This window comes from Castanea sativa, chromosome 8 (genome assembly GCF_040712315.1).
Source record: "Castanea sativa cultivar Marrone di Chiusa Pesio chromosome 8, ASM4071231v1".
Lineage (NCBI taxonomy): Eukaryota > Viridiplantae > Streptophyta > Magnoliopsida > Fagales > Fagaceae > Castanea > Castanea sativa.
The window spans coordinates 51,274,534-51,292,054 of record NC_134020.1 but is presented as its reverse complement, the minus strand read 5'-3'; the positions used below and the strand labels follow the sequence as shown (position 1 = coordinate 51,292,054).

Here is a 17,521-nt window from a genome sequence, read left to right as displayed (position 1 = left end):
AGTATTTTTAAAAAAGCTGTTAACATTCAAATTTACTGGCTCTCTAATAATTAAAAGAAAATAGTAATTTAGTATTTTTCCCAAAAAAAAAAAAAAAAGAGGACAAAAAAATCCAACGGCTCGATTTTTCAGCAAAGCAGGTAGATTTTGACAGCGATTTCTTCAAATTCTCACCCCCCAGAAAGTAGAAAATCCCGAACTCGCGCGCGCTCTCTCTCTCTCTCTCTCTCTCTCTCTCTTACAGTCAAAGCCACACAACCGCAAAAAATGACAACATATCCGTGAATCTTAGCTGTCTCTGTTCCTTCTTTGTACACACAAAAAAGAAAACTCGTTCTGGTAACTTTTTGTAATTGTCTTGAATTATTGGTGGTAGATAGTTTTGTGTATTGCTTCAGTTAATATATTCACTTTTTTTACTTGACAAGAAACCAATTCTTAGCTTGCACGAGATGGGTATTTTTGTGGGTATAGTTTGATCGAAGTCTTTGGACTTTTACCTTGATTGATGACTAGTTGGTCACTTTGTGGGTGTGTACGTATAATACCTGGATTCACATGGGCTTGTGCTTTTTTTTCTTCACTATTTAAGATTTGCCTGTGATTCCTTTTCTATGGAGTGAATTAGATTTTGACGTGTGTTTTGGACTGTGGTGCTTCACAGGAATTTTTTTTTTTGTGTTCTGGGTTATTGATAAAAATGACAGCTTTCATTCTGTTTAGTTGGATTTGAAGTAAAAGCGTGTTGTTTTTCTTACAGGGTTCATTGAATTGAGAGGTTTTCTATTCTGGGTTTTGGTCCAAAGTGAATGCTTTAATTCTCTTTAGTTGGTTTTGAACTCATACTGTCTGGTTTTGTCTGTTTTGATCTTTGTTAATGTTGAATTCATCCAAATTTAAGGTTTTTGCTTTCTGGGTATTCGGTAAAATGTATGATTGACTTCTCGTTAGTTATATTTGAACTCGAATTGTTTATTTGGTCATTTCTGGACTAAAATTTGAGGTATTTTTAGTCTGAGTTTAAAAAGATGAAGGGGTTTCTGTTCTTTGAAATGTTAGTTGTGCTTTTAGTCTCTTTGCTATGTGGTTGTGCAATGAGTAAGGAGTGTACAAACGTTCCTACTCAACTGTCATCTCATAGTCTTCGATATGAGCTCCTTTCATCCAATAATGAAACATGGAAGGAAGAGATGTTTTCACACTACCATTTGATACCAACCGATGATTCTGCGTGGTCTAATTTGCTACCAAGAAAGGTTTTGAGGGAAGAAGATGAATACAGTTGGGCAATGATGTATCGGAAAATGAAAAATCAAGGTGGCTTTAAGTTTTCTGGAGATTTTCTTAAGGAAGTTTCGTTGCATGATGTGAGATTGGACTCAAATTCAATGCATGGAAGAGCACAGCAAACAAATTTGGAATACCTATTGCTGTTGGATGAGGATAGCTTGGTTTGGAGCTTTAGGAAGACAGCTGGATTGCCAACACCTGGCAATGCATATGGGGGCTGGGAGAAACCAGATTGTGAGCTTCGGGGCCATTTTGTAGGTTAGTTTATATTATTAATCTTGTCAATCATGACTTCTGTACTTCCTGTTCTGTTTATTTAATCATATTGTATTCTTGTTTTCTATGCAAAGCCATTGAGTCTTTCTTAGATTCTCTTTCTTTCCTGCATGAATAAAATAATTAGATGACCATAAATGCAAGGAAGTTCAAGAAAGAAACCAAAAAAAAGTCTAAAAAGTGCAATGACTGAACATCACTTTACTCAGGTCACTCTGTTTAGTTTCCTTTTTTTCCTCTTTCTGATACAATATCACATATGAGTTCATTTCATTCGACAGTTTAGACAATATTGTCTTTTATATTCTTAGTTCCTCTATATCCCTGTTCATGAGCATCAGTCTTCTAAACTGCTTTCAACCAAGTGGAATGATGTTTAATTCAATTTTAGGCTTGAAATTTAGTCACTATGGTTATACTGATTAGCAGGTTCTGTTTTCTTGAAGGACATTACTTGAGTGCATCAGCACTAATGTGGGCTAGCACTCACAATGATGCTCTCAAACAGAAAATGTCAGCAGTAGTATCCGCTTTATCTGAATGTCAGGAGAAAATGGGTACAGGATACCTTTCTGCTTTCCCGTCTGAGCAATTTGATCGTTTTGAAGCTATAAAACCTGTTTGGGCTCCATATTACACTATCCACAAGGTAGATCCTACTTCAATTGTTCTACAAGATGGATTTGATTTATTTGGCCACAACAAGCTATGCAATTAGCTTTGAACTTCTATACTTTGACAGATCTTAGCTGGCCTACTTGATCAACATACATTTGCTGGTAATCCTCAAGCTTTAAAAATGGTGACATGGATGGTCGATTATTTTTACAACCGTGTTCAGAATGTGATATCAAAGCACAGTTTAGAAAGGCACTATCTGTCACTTAATGAAGAAACTGGTGGCATGAATGATGTCCTTTACAAGTTATACGCCATAACGGTATGTGAACTTATCTAAATGGTTCTGTAGCTCCTCACCTTGATACTTCAATTTACTCTAGTGATACTAATCGTTTCCTGAACTGGGTTGACATATATATCTGCAGAAGTGACCAGATTGGTAAGCAATTGAAACTTATATTAACTGTGCTATTCCAGAAGTCTTGTTCAATCATAAGTACCTTATGCCTTTATTCAGTAGTAATTAAAAAATCTATGAAACCATATGAATTTGCAATTGTTATTGCAATTGTTATAGAATCTGAGCCTTTGTTTTATTTTATTTTATTACAAACAATCCTGAGCCTTTGGATATTTAGCATCATTACATGAGAAGCAGGCCTTATATGCTTTGAATGGTGGTAAGTGGTAACATGTTTTAGTCGATTATGTTTTCTAAAGTTGTTGGCACAATGTTGTTACTGTAGGTCTGCAAGGTACTTGTATCATTGTGAACTTTGGGTTTTGATGTAAGCCTTTCATATTACTATGTGCAGGGAGATCCAAAGCATTTGGTGTTGGCTCACCTTTTTGACAAACCATGCTTTCTAGGAATACTTGCAGTAGAGGTAAGCATTATTTTCTGTTCACTGACTCTAGGTTGATTTTTTGGATTTTCAAAGATTTCTCTCTCTCTCTCTCTCTCTCTCTCTCTCTCTCTCTGTGGTAAACATTAGACAGACAAGTAATCACTTTTCCTTTGTAGGAAACAAAGTAGTGTTCCCTACCTTTCAAACTGTTGCTTTTGTACTGAAAGGACTGAAAGTCTGAAACACTATCTGAACTTTGAATTTGTCATTAGTGGAGTTGTTCTTACTACGTTTTGGCATATAATATTTCCGATCAGGAAGCCGAGACTTTGTTACCTTGGCGAAAGCTATCTCTGATACAAATAGCATGTACATAATGCATGAATAGTTAGATATAGGATTTAGATTGAGAGTAGTAATCAGTGACCTTGTGGTCTAATGGCACTACTGTTGCTTGCCTTGTGGTTTGTTAGTACTCTATTTTAACGTAAAACCATTCAACTTTTCTATTAACTCTTAATTATTACAGGCAAAAGCCTATTCTTGTCAATAGCTTATTAATGGTTATAAAAAAGGAACAAGAAAAAAAAAGTAGATTCAATTTTATGTATGCTCCAAATATCCAATTAATAGGATCAAGGGTGTCACTGAAATTGGAGGGTTTTCTGCCTGAGCTTTCCTTGGTTCCACTTCCACCTTATTTCATAGCAATATAGAGTCAACCAACCCTGGCCTGTGCAGCTGAACAACAGCAATCAGAAATATTTTGTGATTTCTTGCCTACTGTTGGTTTTCCTTCTGGACATCAGTAGCACATATGGTGCTCAATTTTGTGTCTTTATACCTATTTGGTAATGTAAAAAGTACTTTTAATATCTGATAAGAAATGCCAAAGGATGGTAAATTTACCGATGAATTACTGAATACATTCTTCTTTTCTCAGAATATGGTATTGATTTTACAGTAACTTTACATATACAGTTTTCAGGGTTTTTCTTTTTCTTGAATTAATTCATATTCAAGTTTCCATGTTTTCAATTCTGATTTTCATACTTACAATTGTTTCACAATTTTTTTTTTCTTTTTTCTTTTAGGCTGATGACATATCTGGTTTTCATGCCAATACACACATCCCAATTGTTATAGGATCTCAAAAGCGGTATGAAATCACTGGTGATCCACTTTATAAGGTAACTTCTTTAATAAATTATAAATCATTGGAAGAGTAATACTCAGTAAAGCCTGGCTTCATTTATGCTTAATCATGATATGCTTTTCACCTTCCCTATTCAGTTGCACCTCTGTTGTTGGAAGATTTTCATCTTTTAATTGCTATGTAGGGTTAGTTTTTGTTTATCTGAATGTTTATATGATACAAATGTGTCATGAAATACTCTCCAAATATTTGTAATGCTTGTTCAAAAATATGGTTTTCCAGGCAATAGGGACGTACTTTATGGAAATTGTTAACTCTTCTCACAGCTATGCAACAGGAGGCACATCAGTTAGTGAGTTCTGGTAATAATAGTAATTCACATATCAATTCTTTCCCTTTACCTGAGTATCTCTGTGTGCTACACTGAGTAAATACAAACAGTTGAAACCTTGTGTCCATTTGTTCACATGATATTTGCTAGTTTTTTTTTTTTTTGTTAAATCAGTCATTCTTCCAAAAGCTTAAACTATTAGGAGATGATGGATAATTATTTAACCACATAATTCTAACACTCCCCCTCACATGTGGGCACAAACTTCTTTTTAATAGGTGAGACCCAACATGTGGGATTTTTAAGTGGGAGTTAGAGTGGAGGACATAGGAATCGAACCCAGGACTTTCTGCTTTAATACCATATTAAATTACTAATTCTCCCAAGAGCTTAAGCTATTAGGAGATGGTGAGTTTAATCATTTAATCACATAATTCTAATATTTTTCACTCTTTTCTGATTGTGTTTCACTTTGATCCCTTGCCCCTGGCAGGTCAGACCCAAAGCGATTGGCAAGCACTCTACAGACAGAGAATGAAGAATCATGCACAACTTATAACATGCTGAAGGTATGCTTTTTCCCCCCTCTAGGGTCTTGATGAAATTTTTCATTGGTTTTTCTGTTGAAAGTTGATTTGAGCAGCAGTGAATCTAAATAATTGCATCTCGTTTCACATTTGTGATTGCGTATGGCCCTCAATTTTGTGATATATATTACCATGGTAACTGGGAATATGCATGGATTACCATGTCTTACTGATTCTGTAGGTCTCGCGCCACCTGTTTACGTGGACCAAGGAAATGGCATACGCGGACTATTACGAGCGTGCCTTGACAAATGGTGTGCTAGGCATTCAAAAAGGAACAGAGCCTGGAGTGATGATTTACATGCTTCCACAAGGTCGTGGTGTTTCCAAGGCCAGTGGCTACCATGGATGGGGAACAAAAAATGATTCCTTTTGGTGTTGCTATGGTACAGGTGTGAATTGATTGTCAATTTTGAACTTATTGATTTAAGAATAGAAGTCCAAGGAGTTTTTCTTCAATTTGTGTCAATCTTAACTTCTTTCATCCGAGGTTTTGCTTTTTCATATGGTGAAAGTTCCCTGGTAACCATTGATGTTGTATCTCTTTAGCACTTTATCCATTTTGACAAGTGTTTTCTTCCTGCTGCTTCCGTAGGAATCGAATCATTCTCAAAGTTAGGAGATTCCATATATTTTGAAGAGGAAGGAGAAGTTCCTAGTCTTTACATCATACAGTATATATCAAGCTCACTTGATTGGAACTCTGGACGAATTTTGCTCAATCAGGAAGTTGATGCTGTTAGTTCATGGGATCCTTACCTCCGAGTGACATTGACACCTACTTTGAAGGAGGTACTGTTATGGTTATGATTTTCTTATAAGCCAAATAGAAGTTAGTTTGCTCTTTGATTCTTGTAATCAAGATGTCACTGCTGACTATATTTTCTTTGGACTTCACTTACTAAGACATGGAATACTCAAAATTGCTAATTACCAAGAATAAACATGAGTCCTTTTTATATCACACTATATCTGTGTTTTTTTTTTTTTTTTAATGTAAATGCCCTCCATAGGTAAGGCTCGATTTGGTGGGAGTAAAACCTAGATCTAAATACAGTTCTGGGAAACTTTATGCATACACACACAGACACCCAGCCACCTGTCCCAGCACTTATGCATCTGTGCCTTGGAGACAACCATTCAGCCTGACCAGTGACAATTGGTTTTGAGTATAGGATAAAGTATTACAAAGAGTCGCATGAAGTAGTCTTTTTTAAATAAATTTTTTCTTACTTATCAAAAAAAAAAAAAAAAAAAGACAAACAAACAAACAAAGAGTACTAAATGTAATCATCACTTATACTGTATCAAAAGTGAACTTTCAACCATCTGATCTAAGAGCTTAGGTAAGAGCGTGTAGACTGAAAAAAACAGAATGTTTCAAAGTACTAAGTAGGATAGCCAGGATCCTATGTGCTGCACACGGTACTTAGGTATAAATTATTGCGAAAAAATCTTTCTATTTGCTAAGGATAATCCAGCTACAAATGAGAGGATTCAAGCTGAAGATTTTTCCTTTTTATGCTCTGATATATATTAGATCGAGAGGAACAGAAATGGTCATATTTTACTATGTCTAGTCTTAACCTCTCTAACCCCAACTAGATGTAAGATGTTTTTTTTGGTTTTTTTTTTGGGGGGGGTGGGGGGAAGAGGGGCTCGATAGATGTGAGATTAAATCTTTCTTTTTGTTTTCTCTAGTCTTATCTCCAGTCAAAAGGAATCATTACATCCAAGGCTATAACTGGCTTTTATACTGGATCTGATATGCAGGGAGCAGCCCAATCATCTAATTTGAACTTGCGGATACCGAGTTGGACACATACAGATGGAGCGAAAGCATCACTAAATGACCAGAGTTTAAACCTACCAGCTCCAGGTGCAAATTTCTCCTCTATTAGCTCTTCTTCAAAAGAAGGAAACAACAAATTTCTACAGCTGTCCTTTTTTTTTTTTTTTTTTTTTTACTTATACATATTTTTTAACTATTCTTATTTTCAACTGTATCATGTATTTCATTTTATATTTTTTTTGTTTTCTCGAATGAAAAAGTGGTCAATGCAATTTAATCTTTCTGCCAAAAGGTCATTTGGCCCTACTCTCTGGCATGTTTGGAGCAAACTACAGAGTTTCTTTACTTAACAAAATTTAAAGTAATTTAAAAAATATATATATATATATAATTTCTTCACTTTTCATATCCCGATGCAGGAAACTTCCTATCAGTCACTAGAGATTGGAGGGTCGGCGACAAAATAACCCTTCAGCTGCCCATTAGTTTGAGAACAGAAGTTATTAAAGGTATTTTCAATGCACTTGACCAGTTTCTACATATACTGAACCTGAGCATACTTTCAATGATTAGCAAAAGAATTATTATGGATGATATATTACTGACAGTCTTTCCAATGAACTTCAGATGACCGGCCTGAGTTTGCCTCTCTTCAGGCAATACTTTATGGTCCCTATCTACTATCAGGTCATACCAGTGGTGACTGGGACATCAAAACTGGGTCAGCCAATTCTCTTTCTGACTGGATAACTCCAATCCCTGCTGCTTATAATACTTATCTGGTTTCCTTGTCCCAAGAGTCTGGGGACACAACTTTTGTCTTAACCAATTCAAACCAATCGATCACAATGGAAAAATTGCCTGCACCTGGCACCAATTCTGCTGTTCATGCCACTTTCAGACTCATCTTAAATTACTCATCCCCTACAGAAGTTTCAACAATGAAAGATGCTATTGGCAGAACAGTCATGCTAGAACCATTTGATTTTCCAGGGATGGTTGTAGCGCATCAAGGAAAAGATAAAAACCTTGCAATTGCAGACTCTTCTGGTAGTGGTGGATCTTCTGTTTTCCGGTTGGTTGCAGGATTGGATGGAAGGGCTGAAACGGTGTCCTTGGAGTCAGAAAGCAACAAGGATTGCTTTGTGTATAGTGGTGTGGATTATAATTCAGGTACAAGCACGAAGCTCAGTTGCAAATCGGAGTCATCAGATACTGATTTTGATGAGGCTGCTGCTAGCTTTGTGTTGAACAAGGGAATCAGTGAATATCATCCCATCAGCTTTATGGCTAAAGGGGCAAGGAGGAATTTTCTTCTGGCACCATTACTGAGCTTTCGAGATGAATCTTATACTATTTACTTCAACATTCAATCTTAATAATTTAGGGAGGGCAATGGAGGTTCATGATAAACCAATTATACAATAAACTTCTTCTGCCTGTTACATCAAATTCTTAATTACTTTGGGCTGCACAGATTGGCTAAGTTAATGTTGATTTAAGGCTCTTTGAGCCTGTCTTGGTGTAGGGAGTCTGATAAAAGTCTCTAGAAAGTAGTAATTGGGAAAAGGAGATTGTAAGATGCTAAGCTGGTGTTCTTGTGTAGTTTTACTTTCCATTCTTCATTTGTATATTCATCTCCTACATCAAGCACTTTTCATAAGTATCCATGTCATTAATGCATTCAATGTAATTGTTATCGAAAACAATATTACCTGCATTTTTTTTTATTATTCACGAGGATAATAAAATTTCTACAATGGAAATATATTCTGGTTGGAGTTGTTTTGAATGCTTTTGGTTTATGTTATATAGTACAATTTTTTTGCTTTCCTTGGAATAATTTTTCGCTATGATAAGCACCTCAATCTTAGTATGAAGATTAAAAATATGTGCACTTCTCAGTATGTGATATGGAGATACGTTGCACATGCTGGCCAGAACAGGACAGCAATAAAAGGGTTTAAGTATAACACCTTAGGTACACATCTTAAGTTGATAATCAGAGACAGATGGGTAACTGTTTTATACTTGTGCTACTTTTGAACATTTTTTACTTAAGCTTGACTGCAGTGCCAAATATCTCTGAAGTTTTATTTACTTAAGAACCACTTAATTGTATGGGCTTAATTACCCTTTCAATATATGCATGAGTGCGACTATAACTTATGTACTATTGCAATGGATAACTTGATCAAAGTTTGTCTCTGTTTCTATTGTAGCTACCCTTGCTCTGGTGGAACTACTGTAGTTCAACTTGCTTTCTTTTTACACATGCTATTATATGCAACTTCTAAAATTTGTAGGTGAGTCTGTATGCGAGATAAATAGCACTTTCATAAAATCTAATGAAAATATTTTTATTTCACATTCTAATTTGGTATTCCTCAATTTTCTACGAATGGTGACTATAACTAAAGAACTGTGTTACATCATCACATGGTTTAAGGAAAAAGGGATGTCAAGCATGAGCTAACTCATTTGCTTTTCTTCTGAGCCAACTGAAATTACAGCAAACAAAAGATCTCTAAGTTATGCAATATTGTTAAACAGAGTGATGCAAACTAGGACCATCAAGAGCTCCTTAGGTGAGTCTCTCAAAGTTCTCATCATAAGCAAATTGTAATGCCCACAAAAAGTATTAATTGATTGTGTTTTGGTGGCATATATTTCTCATCGTAAGTCATTGTGCCAATAGTTCATATGTAATATTTAAGTTAGTATTAATTAATTTTGTTTCGTGGCACATGCGTAATATTTAAGTTTGATGTTCGGAACTTTGAAACTGGCACAAGGGATGAGGTACATTGTTCAAGAGAAGGGAGTAAGCTTGCATGGAAGAGAATTGAGGATATATTAGGGAATGGAATCCTAATGTTAAAATTTCTGTTTAATTGATATTTTACATTTAGTTGTTAGGAATTTTTGAAATAGTAATCTTAATTTGCAATCAAAGTAGAAGAAAAAACAAAGAATTGTTTAAATTTTCTTATAAATTCTGTGAAAGTTACACTAGCAAAACATTCATAGACATCTTAAAAAATAAATCTGCTAAATTATGCTCTTTTAAGGTTCATTCCCATACTGTTCAATTTTATCTTAAATTTCATCTTGCAAAATTGGTACAATTAGAATCCAAATATGATTTCAATTAGAGTATAATTTTACACCACATGCCTCATTTAAGTTTTTAAATTTTTGTTCCAAGTGAATTCAAGAGGAGAAATCCAATATAAATGAACCATAAAAAAAAATACAATTATATATATCTAATCATATAATTTTAAATCAAGATATTTTTTTTTCTCCTTTTTGCCAAGTGACTATTATAATATAACACAAAAACCGAAATAACTACCTCACTCACTTAAATATTCTTAACTACACAGATTCCAATTTCCCACCTCCTTGGCATTACTCTTTTATATCTACATTACATGTCTTTTATACGGATGGGAAAGGGCATATTATTTTAGCTTATTAAATGATAGATTTGAAAAAAGCAAAACTCATACCACTTACTTTTTAGAAATTTTATAATGTTTTATTAGCTTACAATAACTTCAGCAGTACATTATTATAATGTTTTATTAGCTTACAATAACTTCAGCAGTACATTATTAGACATTTAGGTAGGTATGTAATAAGTATTTATTGTTAGCTTGGTCAAATGTCTTTTATCTCACTTATTCATCTGAGTCTATGACTTTATATACTACTATTCCTAGACATCTAACTTATACATCTATGAGTCTATGACTTTAGAGACTATTATTCCTCGACAAAATGCTGGACTCAACAAATGATATAAGATGTGTAAGGGCACAATTGCACCTGGTCCCAAGAACAGTTACGGGCTCAGGCCCAACGAGCCTTAAACAATGTGATTTGTAGAGTGTGGGCTTGAAACCCAGGTTAGAAGTGTTTGAGGATTAAATAGCAAGCCAAAGATTATAAACACTTAAAAACAACAAAGAATGCTATAAGTCAATCTGCTCGGACGTAAGCCGAGAACTGTTCTTATATAATTTATCTCTCTCTTTTTCTCTTTCCTTTAGGTTACAAAGAGGGGATCCCTTTTTCTGTCTTAGATTGCTCTTTAAATACTACTCTTTTGAATACTTTGTACACGTGTTGCTTTACCTCCCCTTTAGCCTAGATATTTCTTTTCTCAGTGCCTTTGAATAGTAACCAGAAGTTTCTCTTCCACTGTTCAGGTGTCACTTCCCCATAAATGCGGCCAGGGTGGTAGGTGCAGGGTCTTTAATGTGGAGGTGGCAGCCTTTATCTTTGACATTTCTTCAACACCAGTGCTTCTGGGGCATTCTAGGGTTTACCCCTTTTAACCATTGGCCTTAACCGTGTCATCCCCTAATCTTTATTACGAAATCCCGAGTTCTTCGGTGTCCATCCGAGGGTAAGTTCACCCTCGGCTGGATCCTCGGACCCTCGGCGTATGGGCCGACGCATAGTGCCAACAAATTCTAAACCCAGTAGCAGGTCGGCCTTCCTTAACACGGCCCAAAAGGCCCATATTCTCATCAGGATCTTTTTGCCCCCCACAATAGCCCCTCAAAACTCTAATTTTCAACATCCGAGGAGAAAAATAGTGTTTTGATCCGACAAGAACCTACTCCACACACTTTGTGAGTGATGGCACATGTGGAAATCGTTTCGCGTCCCAGAAGATGCCACTTTGCGGTTTTATTTTCGACAACGCGCGTATTTATTACTGTAAGTTACATTTTGTCTCCCACGTTCAACAGTGAGATGGGCATCCAACGGTCCTCGTTACTCCACGAAATTTTAGGCGGGACAAATATTATTTCGAGGCCGCCTTTTCGCACATCGTGACGCTTCGAGAACCTGCGCCTTCATTTAATTCATCAGGGATCAATCCCATCAAAACACCAACAATCATTCTTTACCAGCAGAAAACCGTGGAAACCTGTACCTTCAACTTTGTAAGTTCTTGCTCTCTCTGTTTTTAACCTTTTCTCCTCGGATACAGTCCTCGGCTGTTTTCGTAAACGTTCTCCCCTTTAGAGTTTAGCCTTTCGTTCTTTTCTAATGGGTAGGTTTAAGTGTCTAGTTGATACCGCTGCTGGGATGGAAGGCTTTAGGGCCAAATACCGCATTCCCAGCGATGTAGGACTAAAATATTGCCCGGCAGAAGCCGTGGCCGGTTCTAGGAAAGAGGGAGAGGTTATCATCCCAATGATAGCCTTCATAGAGGGTGGGATGACCCTCCCAATGAGACCTGTAACTAGGGAGTACCTTCGCAACCACAGGTTGTGTCCCGATCAGTGCCTCCCAAACGTTTTTAGAGTTTTGGGTAGTGTAGATGCTCTAAACGAGCAGATTGGTTTAAACCTCACATGGCACGATGTCGTGTTCCTATATGAGTCCCATAAACTTTCTAAGGTAGGTTATTATATTAAGTCTCGGTCCAGCACCGTTAGGCTAATCTCCTGTCTGCCCAAATCCAACAAAGGCATGAAGGACGACTACTTGATCGTGTCTGGGAACTGGCACGACGGCCTCCACTGCCCAGTTGAGTGGGGGGATCCAGGTGCGATGCCGTAGGATTAATCTCCCCACAACACAACTTCTTATAACACACACAGAAATGCATATTCTCTCTTACTTAAACTTGTTTAATATTTGTGTGAATCTGACCAGGTTTGTTTGTTTTGATGTCTTTTTTGCAGATAAGCAACACGTGCGTCCTCGTCTGAGTCACTGTAACGTCGCGGATCTAAACCGAGTACTTCGCTTCGAGGTGTTCGTCAGCGAGGACCTACAACTTAGAGCCGCCCATCTGATTTTAGGATACGATCCCATCTCCTCAGACTTCCAAGAAATAGAAAACGCCATAATCGCGGGAGACCGGAGACGAAGAAAAATAAACGTAGCCCGGCCGAACTTTTTAGACGACCGCGACCTCCCGGACGCTCCTAACACCGTTTTGTACAACCAACCTATAGCAGCAATTCCCCTTACTGTGCACTCACAAGCAACTGTCGTTCCAGAAGAGCAGGTGTCCTCTTCACACACACTCGACGACGAGATAGATCAATTCCGTCTCGAAGACACCGAGGGACTTCGCGAGAACCAGTTTGTGGTACTTTCGGACGAGGAGGAAGAAGCCACCGAGGCCTCTGGAATTGCAGGGTTTGTGATTGCCTTACCCGAGGACGGATCCGAAGAAGACATGGGTAGAATGCAGGGCCTCCTTTCCAACAGAGCTGCTAAGGTTGTAGAGAAGAAGACGGGGACATCCCAAGTTCCCCCAGCTTTACCACCTCCCCCTCCTCCAGCTGAGCCAAAACTTCCAGCCGAGGATCTCAAGAAAAAGAGGAGGGGGGATACCGAGGGGACACTTAATAAGGACCCCAAGAAACCACGACAACAACCCCCACCGGCCCAGCAGCAGAAGCTGGACAAAGGCAAGGGCAGGGCCCGCTCGGTTGAAATCGGGGAATTCAGAGACGAGGCTGAAGTGCGCCGAGCACCGACCACCTGGTCCCCCGATCTAAGACTGGACGGCGCACCCATTTCCTGCCAGTCCAGTATAAGGGCGGTTCAACAAGGCCATGCCCACCACTTGGCCGAGGTTTTGGAACGCCCTCTCCTGCTACCCAAGGACATGGAGACCTTGGAAAAAATGGGTCAGCCACAACTATTCCTCTCATTGAAAAGAGACTTAGCGCTGGTAAGTTTTTCCTTTTTTTTTTTTTTTAGGAAGATTCCACTTTTAACAATATTTATAAGTAAGTTTGTTTTTTACTATTCCTAACTCCATCATCCTTTGTTACAGGCTATCCAGGAGGTCTTTGTAGCCGAGAAGTTTATAGAAGACACTCGGAAGGTAGCCAGAATTGAGCTCGAAATCAGACTGGAAACTGAGAAGTCCTTGGGCACAGCCCTTGCTGAGAATGAGAAGCTGACCTCGGAGGTGGCGGATCTGAGGAGAGAGAAAAATGGGGTCGAATCAAACTTGAAGACCATGAAGACCCAGATAGAAGGACAGCGCAAGCTCCTTCGTGAAAGAGATGAAGAGCTCTCCCAAGCTCAAAGGGAATGCTCGGATCTGAAAAAGCAACTGGCGCTGATGAAAGAAGAAGCCAGCTCCTTCCAACTCTCTCTTCAAGCTGCCAAGCAGGCAAGTTTCGATGAAGGGGTAGCAACCACCGAGGAGCAACTGACAGAGGAGTTCGCGGCTTTATGCCGCGAATACTGTCAAAAAGTATGGGGGGAAGCTTTAAACGTAGCAGGAGTTCCCCAATCTTCGGATCTGAGGAAGTCCGAGAACGTTTGGCTTCCCCTAGAAATACAGGAGATTGAAGAGGCTCCTGCTGCCACTGCTACCCCTGAGACAACTCTTCCTGCTCTACCTCCGGTGGCCCCACAGCAAACTCCTGATCCTACAGAACCTTCTGGTTCCAACAAAGAGAAGGAAGGAGGAGGGGATGCAGAGAAGGACGTGAACCAGACAGTGGAACCTAACGTCTTTCCAGCGAAGACAGCAGATAAGGGAAAGCAAGTTTTGACACCCTTTGAGCTGGAGTTGAGGGAGACCGAGGGCACTAGTACCTCTCAGCAAGACCCCCCTACAAAAGCTTAGGGCCTATCTTTAGGACTTCTCTTTTTCCATGTTTGAATTATATATATGTAATGTATATTTGATTAATTAATGAAGAACAATTTCATTTTGCTTTTCACTTGGGTTGTATCTGTTTTACTTTACTTTCTTTTGTATTTGTTATAAAGACTGCCATTAGCACATAATAAAAATTTCGCAGAGTAAACAAATCTAACTCCAAGGATTGCACAAACATAACTTCCACATAATCATATGCACATTATTAAAGGTTTAACAAAAGGTGGTATGGTTGAAATGTTTAAACAGTGCCTTTGATAAAAAAAGAAGATCCTGTATAACGATTAAACCTTTGTTATGTATAGCATCCTTTCTAGTAGGATGTAAGGTCCGAGGGTCATTCCTTACACAAATTTGCTTGACATTTAAGGATATAAGACTTAAGATCCAAATTAATAAACAGCAACGCATTAACACCCAGGCATAATCAGAACTTAACTTTAATCAAAGTCGTTGTCCAAATATAAGTCTTAATAAATGACAAGACATCAATTTCCACAAGGTTTGTGATCCGAGGATGACACTTAACCAAGTTTCTGTTTGATTCTTAAAAATTGTAACTTCAAATGTTAATTTTCCCAAAGTAGGAGGTCCGAAGACCCGGCATAACTAAGGTTCTGTTTAACAAATGACAAGACATCAATTTCCACAAGGTTTGTGATCCGAGGATGACACTTAACCAAGTTTCTGTTTGATTCTTAAAAATTGTAACTTCAAATGTTAATTTTCCCAAAGTAGGAGGTCCGAAGACCCGGCATAACTAAGGTTCTGTTTAACAAATGACAAGACATCAATTTCCACAAGGTTTGTGATCCGAGGATGACACTTGACCAAGTTTCTGTTTGATTCCTAAAAATTGTAACTTTAAATGTTAATTTTCCCAAAGTAGGAGGTCCGAAGACCCGGCATAACTAAGGTTCTGTTTAACAAATGACAAGACATCAATTTCCACAAGGTTTGTGATCCGAGGATGACACTTAACCAAGTTTCTGTTTGATTCTTAAAAATAATAACTGCGAGCATCAGAGCTACCCATAACTTTGAAATATTAATTGACAAAAGCTCATTTCATTAATAATAATACCTTCTAAGATTACTTACATTCCATGGACGTGGTACAATTCGTTCGTCTAGGTCAGCTAGCCTATACGACCCTATGCATGCTATTGAAACAATGCGATAGGGGCCTTCCCAGTTAGGTCCCAGCTTACCCCAAGCTGGGTTCTTAGAAGTGCCTACAACTTTCCTTAATACAAGATCACCAAGCGCAAGTGGCCTTAGCTTCACGTGGGCGTCATAACCCCGTTTTAGCTTCTGTTGATAATAAGTCATCTGGACCATCGCTGCCTCGCGCCGTTCCTCAAGCAAATCTAGGCCTTTTTCCAGGAGTCCATTGTTATTCTCAGGACTAAAGGAGCTGGTCTTTAAGGTGGGAAAACCAGATTCCAGAGGTATTACCGCCTCGGCTCCATAAGTCATAGAGAATGGAGTTTCTCCAGTGGACCTACGCGGTGTGGTCCGATACGTCCACAGAACATGAGGGAGCTCTTCTACCCATCTACCTTTCGCATCATCCAACCTTTTCTTTAGCCCACTGACAATGACTTTGTTAACGGCCTCGGCCTGCCCGTTTCCTTGAGGATAAGCTGGGGTGGAATACCTATTTATAATACCCATGTCACCACAATACTTCCTAAAAGCCTTACTATCGAACTGAACACCATTGTCCGAGATGAGCGTGTGTGGTATACCGAATCTGTTAACGATGTTTTTCCAGACAAACTTCTTGGAGTCAATATCTCTTATATTTGCTAAGGGCTCGGCCTCAACCCATTTAGTGAAATAGTCTGTTCCCACAAGAAGCCATCTTTTATTGCCAGCAGCTCTCGGAAATGGCCCTACAATGTCCAAGCGCCATTGTGCGAAAGGCCAAGGGCTGGAGAGAGGGTTAAGAACCCCTCCAGGTTGGTGAATATTAGGAGCAAACCTCTGACACTGATCACATTTCCTGGCATAGTCTTGGGCCTCCCTTTGCATATTGGGCCACCAATAACCCTGAGTCAGAGCTCTGTGGGCCAAGGACCTTCCCCCAGTGTGGCTGCCACAAATCCCTTCATGCAATTCTTCTAGAAGCCCCTCCGTTAAATCAGGGTGTACACACAACAAGTACGGTCCTAAAAAGGATCGTTTGTACAATTTTTGATCCTCGGACAGCCAGAAACGTGGCGCCTTTCGGCGTATCTTATCTGCTTCGGATTTGTCCTCAAGAAGGACATCATCCCTAAGAAAAGATACAACCAGGTCGATCCAACTAGGTCCAGGCCTTATTAGATGGATACGAGGCGCGTTGGTAATGACAAGAGAGGGCTCTAGCGAATCCTCAACGAGGATAACCCTAGGTAAACCTTGAGCCGAGGACGTTGCCAGCGTGGCTAAGGAGTCTGCATGGGTGTTTCCGCTCCGAAAGATATGAGTTAAGGCGAATGAGCTAAATTGAGTTTGCTGACGCTCAACCTGGGCCAAATATTCCTGCATCCTTGGATCTCTAGCCTCCATGGTCCCCGTGACCTGTCCGACCACCAGTTGAGAATCCGAGAAGATGTGGATTTCCCTTCCACCCATCCTATGCACCATTTTCATGCCTACCAAGACCGCTTCGTATTCGGCCTCATTGTTAGTAGCCGAGAACGCCAATCTCAAAGATTTTTCGAAGACAATTCCCTCTGGGGACATAAGAACAAGTCCAATACCAGATCCTCTCTGATTAGCCGCCCCATCCACATACATTTTCCAAATCGGAGGCACGCCAGTTGTAATCACACCAACTGATTTTCCATCCATGTGTGCTTTTTTTAGAGTTTCTTCCAGTAATGGCTCGGCAAATTCCGCCACCAAGTCAGCGAGGACCTGGCCCTTCACCAAGGTGCGAGGCTTATACTTTACATCAAAAGCCCCCA

The 17,521-nt window shown here is 39.0% G+C and overlaps 1 protein-coding gene across 1 annotated transcript; it reads left to right on the top strand.

Annotated features, from left to right (window-relative positions):
• Positions 1–202: 202 nt before the first annotated feature.
• Positions 203–8,693, top strand: LOC142607344 (uncharacterized). The gene is made up of 12 exons (XM_075778793.1): positions 203–1,548; positions 2,013–2,215; positions 2,309–2,506; positions 3,003–3,074; positions 4,130–4,225; positions 4,474–4,553; positions 5,016–5,091; positions 5,291–5,501; positions 5,705–5,901; positions 6,883–6,988; positions 7,321–7,410; positions 7,529–8,693. The coding sequence occupies exons 1-12, from the start codon at positions 1,029–1,031 to the stop codon at positions 8,278–8,280; spliced, it is 2,601 nt and encodes an 866-aa protein (XP_075634908.1). The 5' UTR covers positions 203–1,028; the 3' UTR covers positions 8,281–8,693.
• The last annotated feature ends 8,828 nt before the right edge of the window (positions 8,694–17,521 follow it).

What these genes read in the sequence shown, in the direction of transcription:
- LOC142607344 (XM_075778793.1), top strand. Translation starts at nt 1,029, where the DNA reads ATGAAGGGGTTTCTGTTCTTTGAAATGTTAGTTGTGCTTTTAGTCTCT. An exon ending in TTGGTGTTGCTATGGTACAG is followed by an intron (nt 5,502 to 5,704) that starts GTGTGAATTGAT and finishes CTGCTTCCGTAG; the next exon opens with GAATCGAATCATTCTCAAAG. An exon ending in TTTAAACCTACCAGCTCCAG is followed by an intron (nt 6,989 to 7,320) that starts GTGCAAATTTCT and finishes ATCCCGATGCAG; the next exon opens with GAAACTTCCTATCAGTCACT.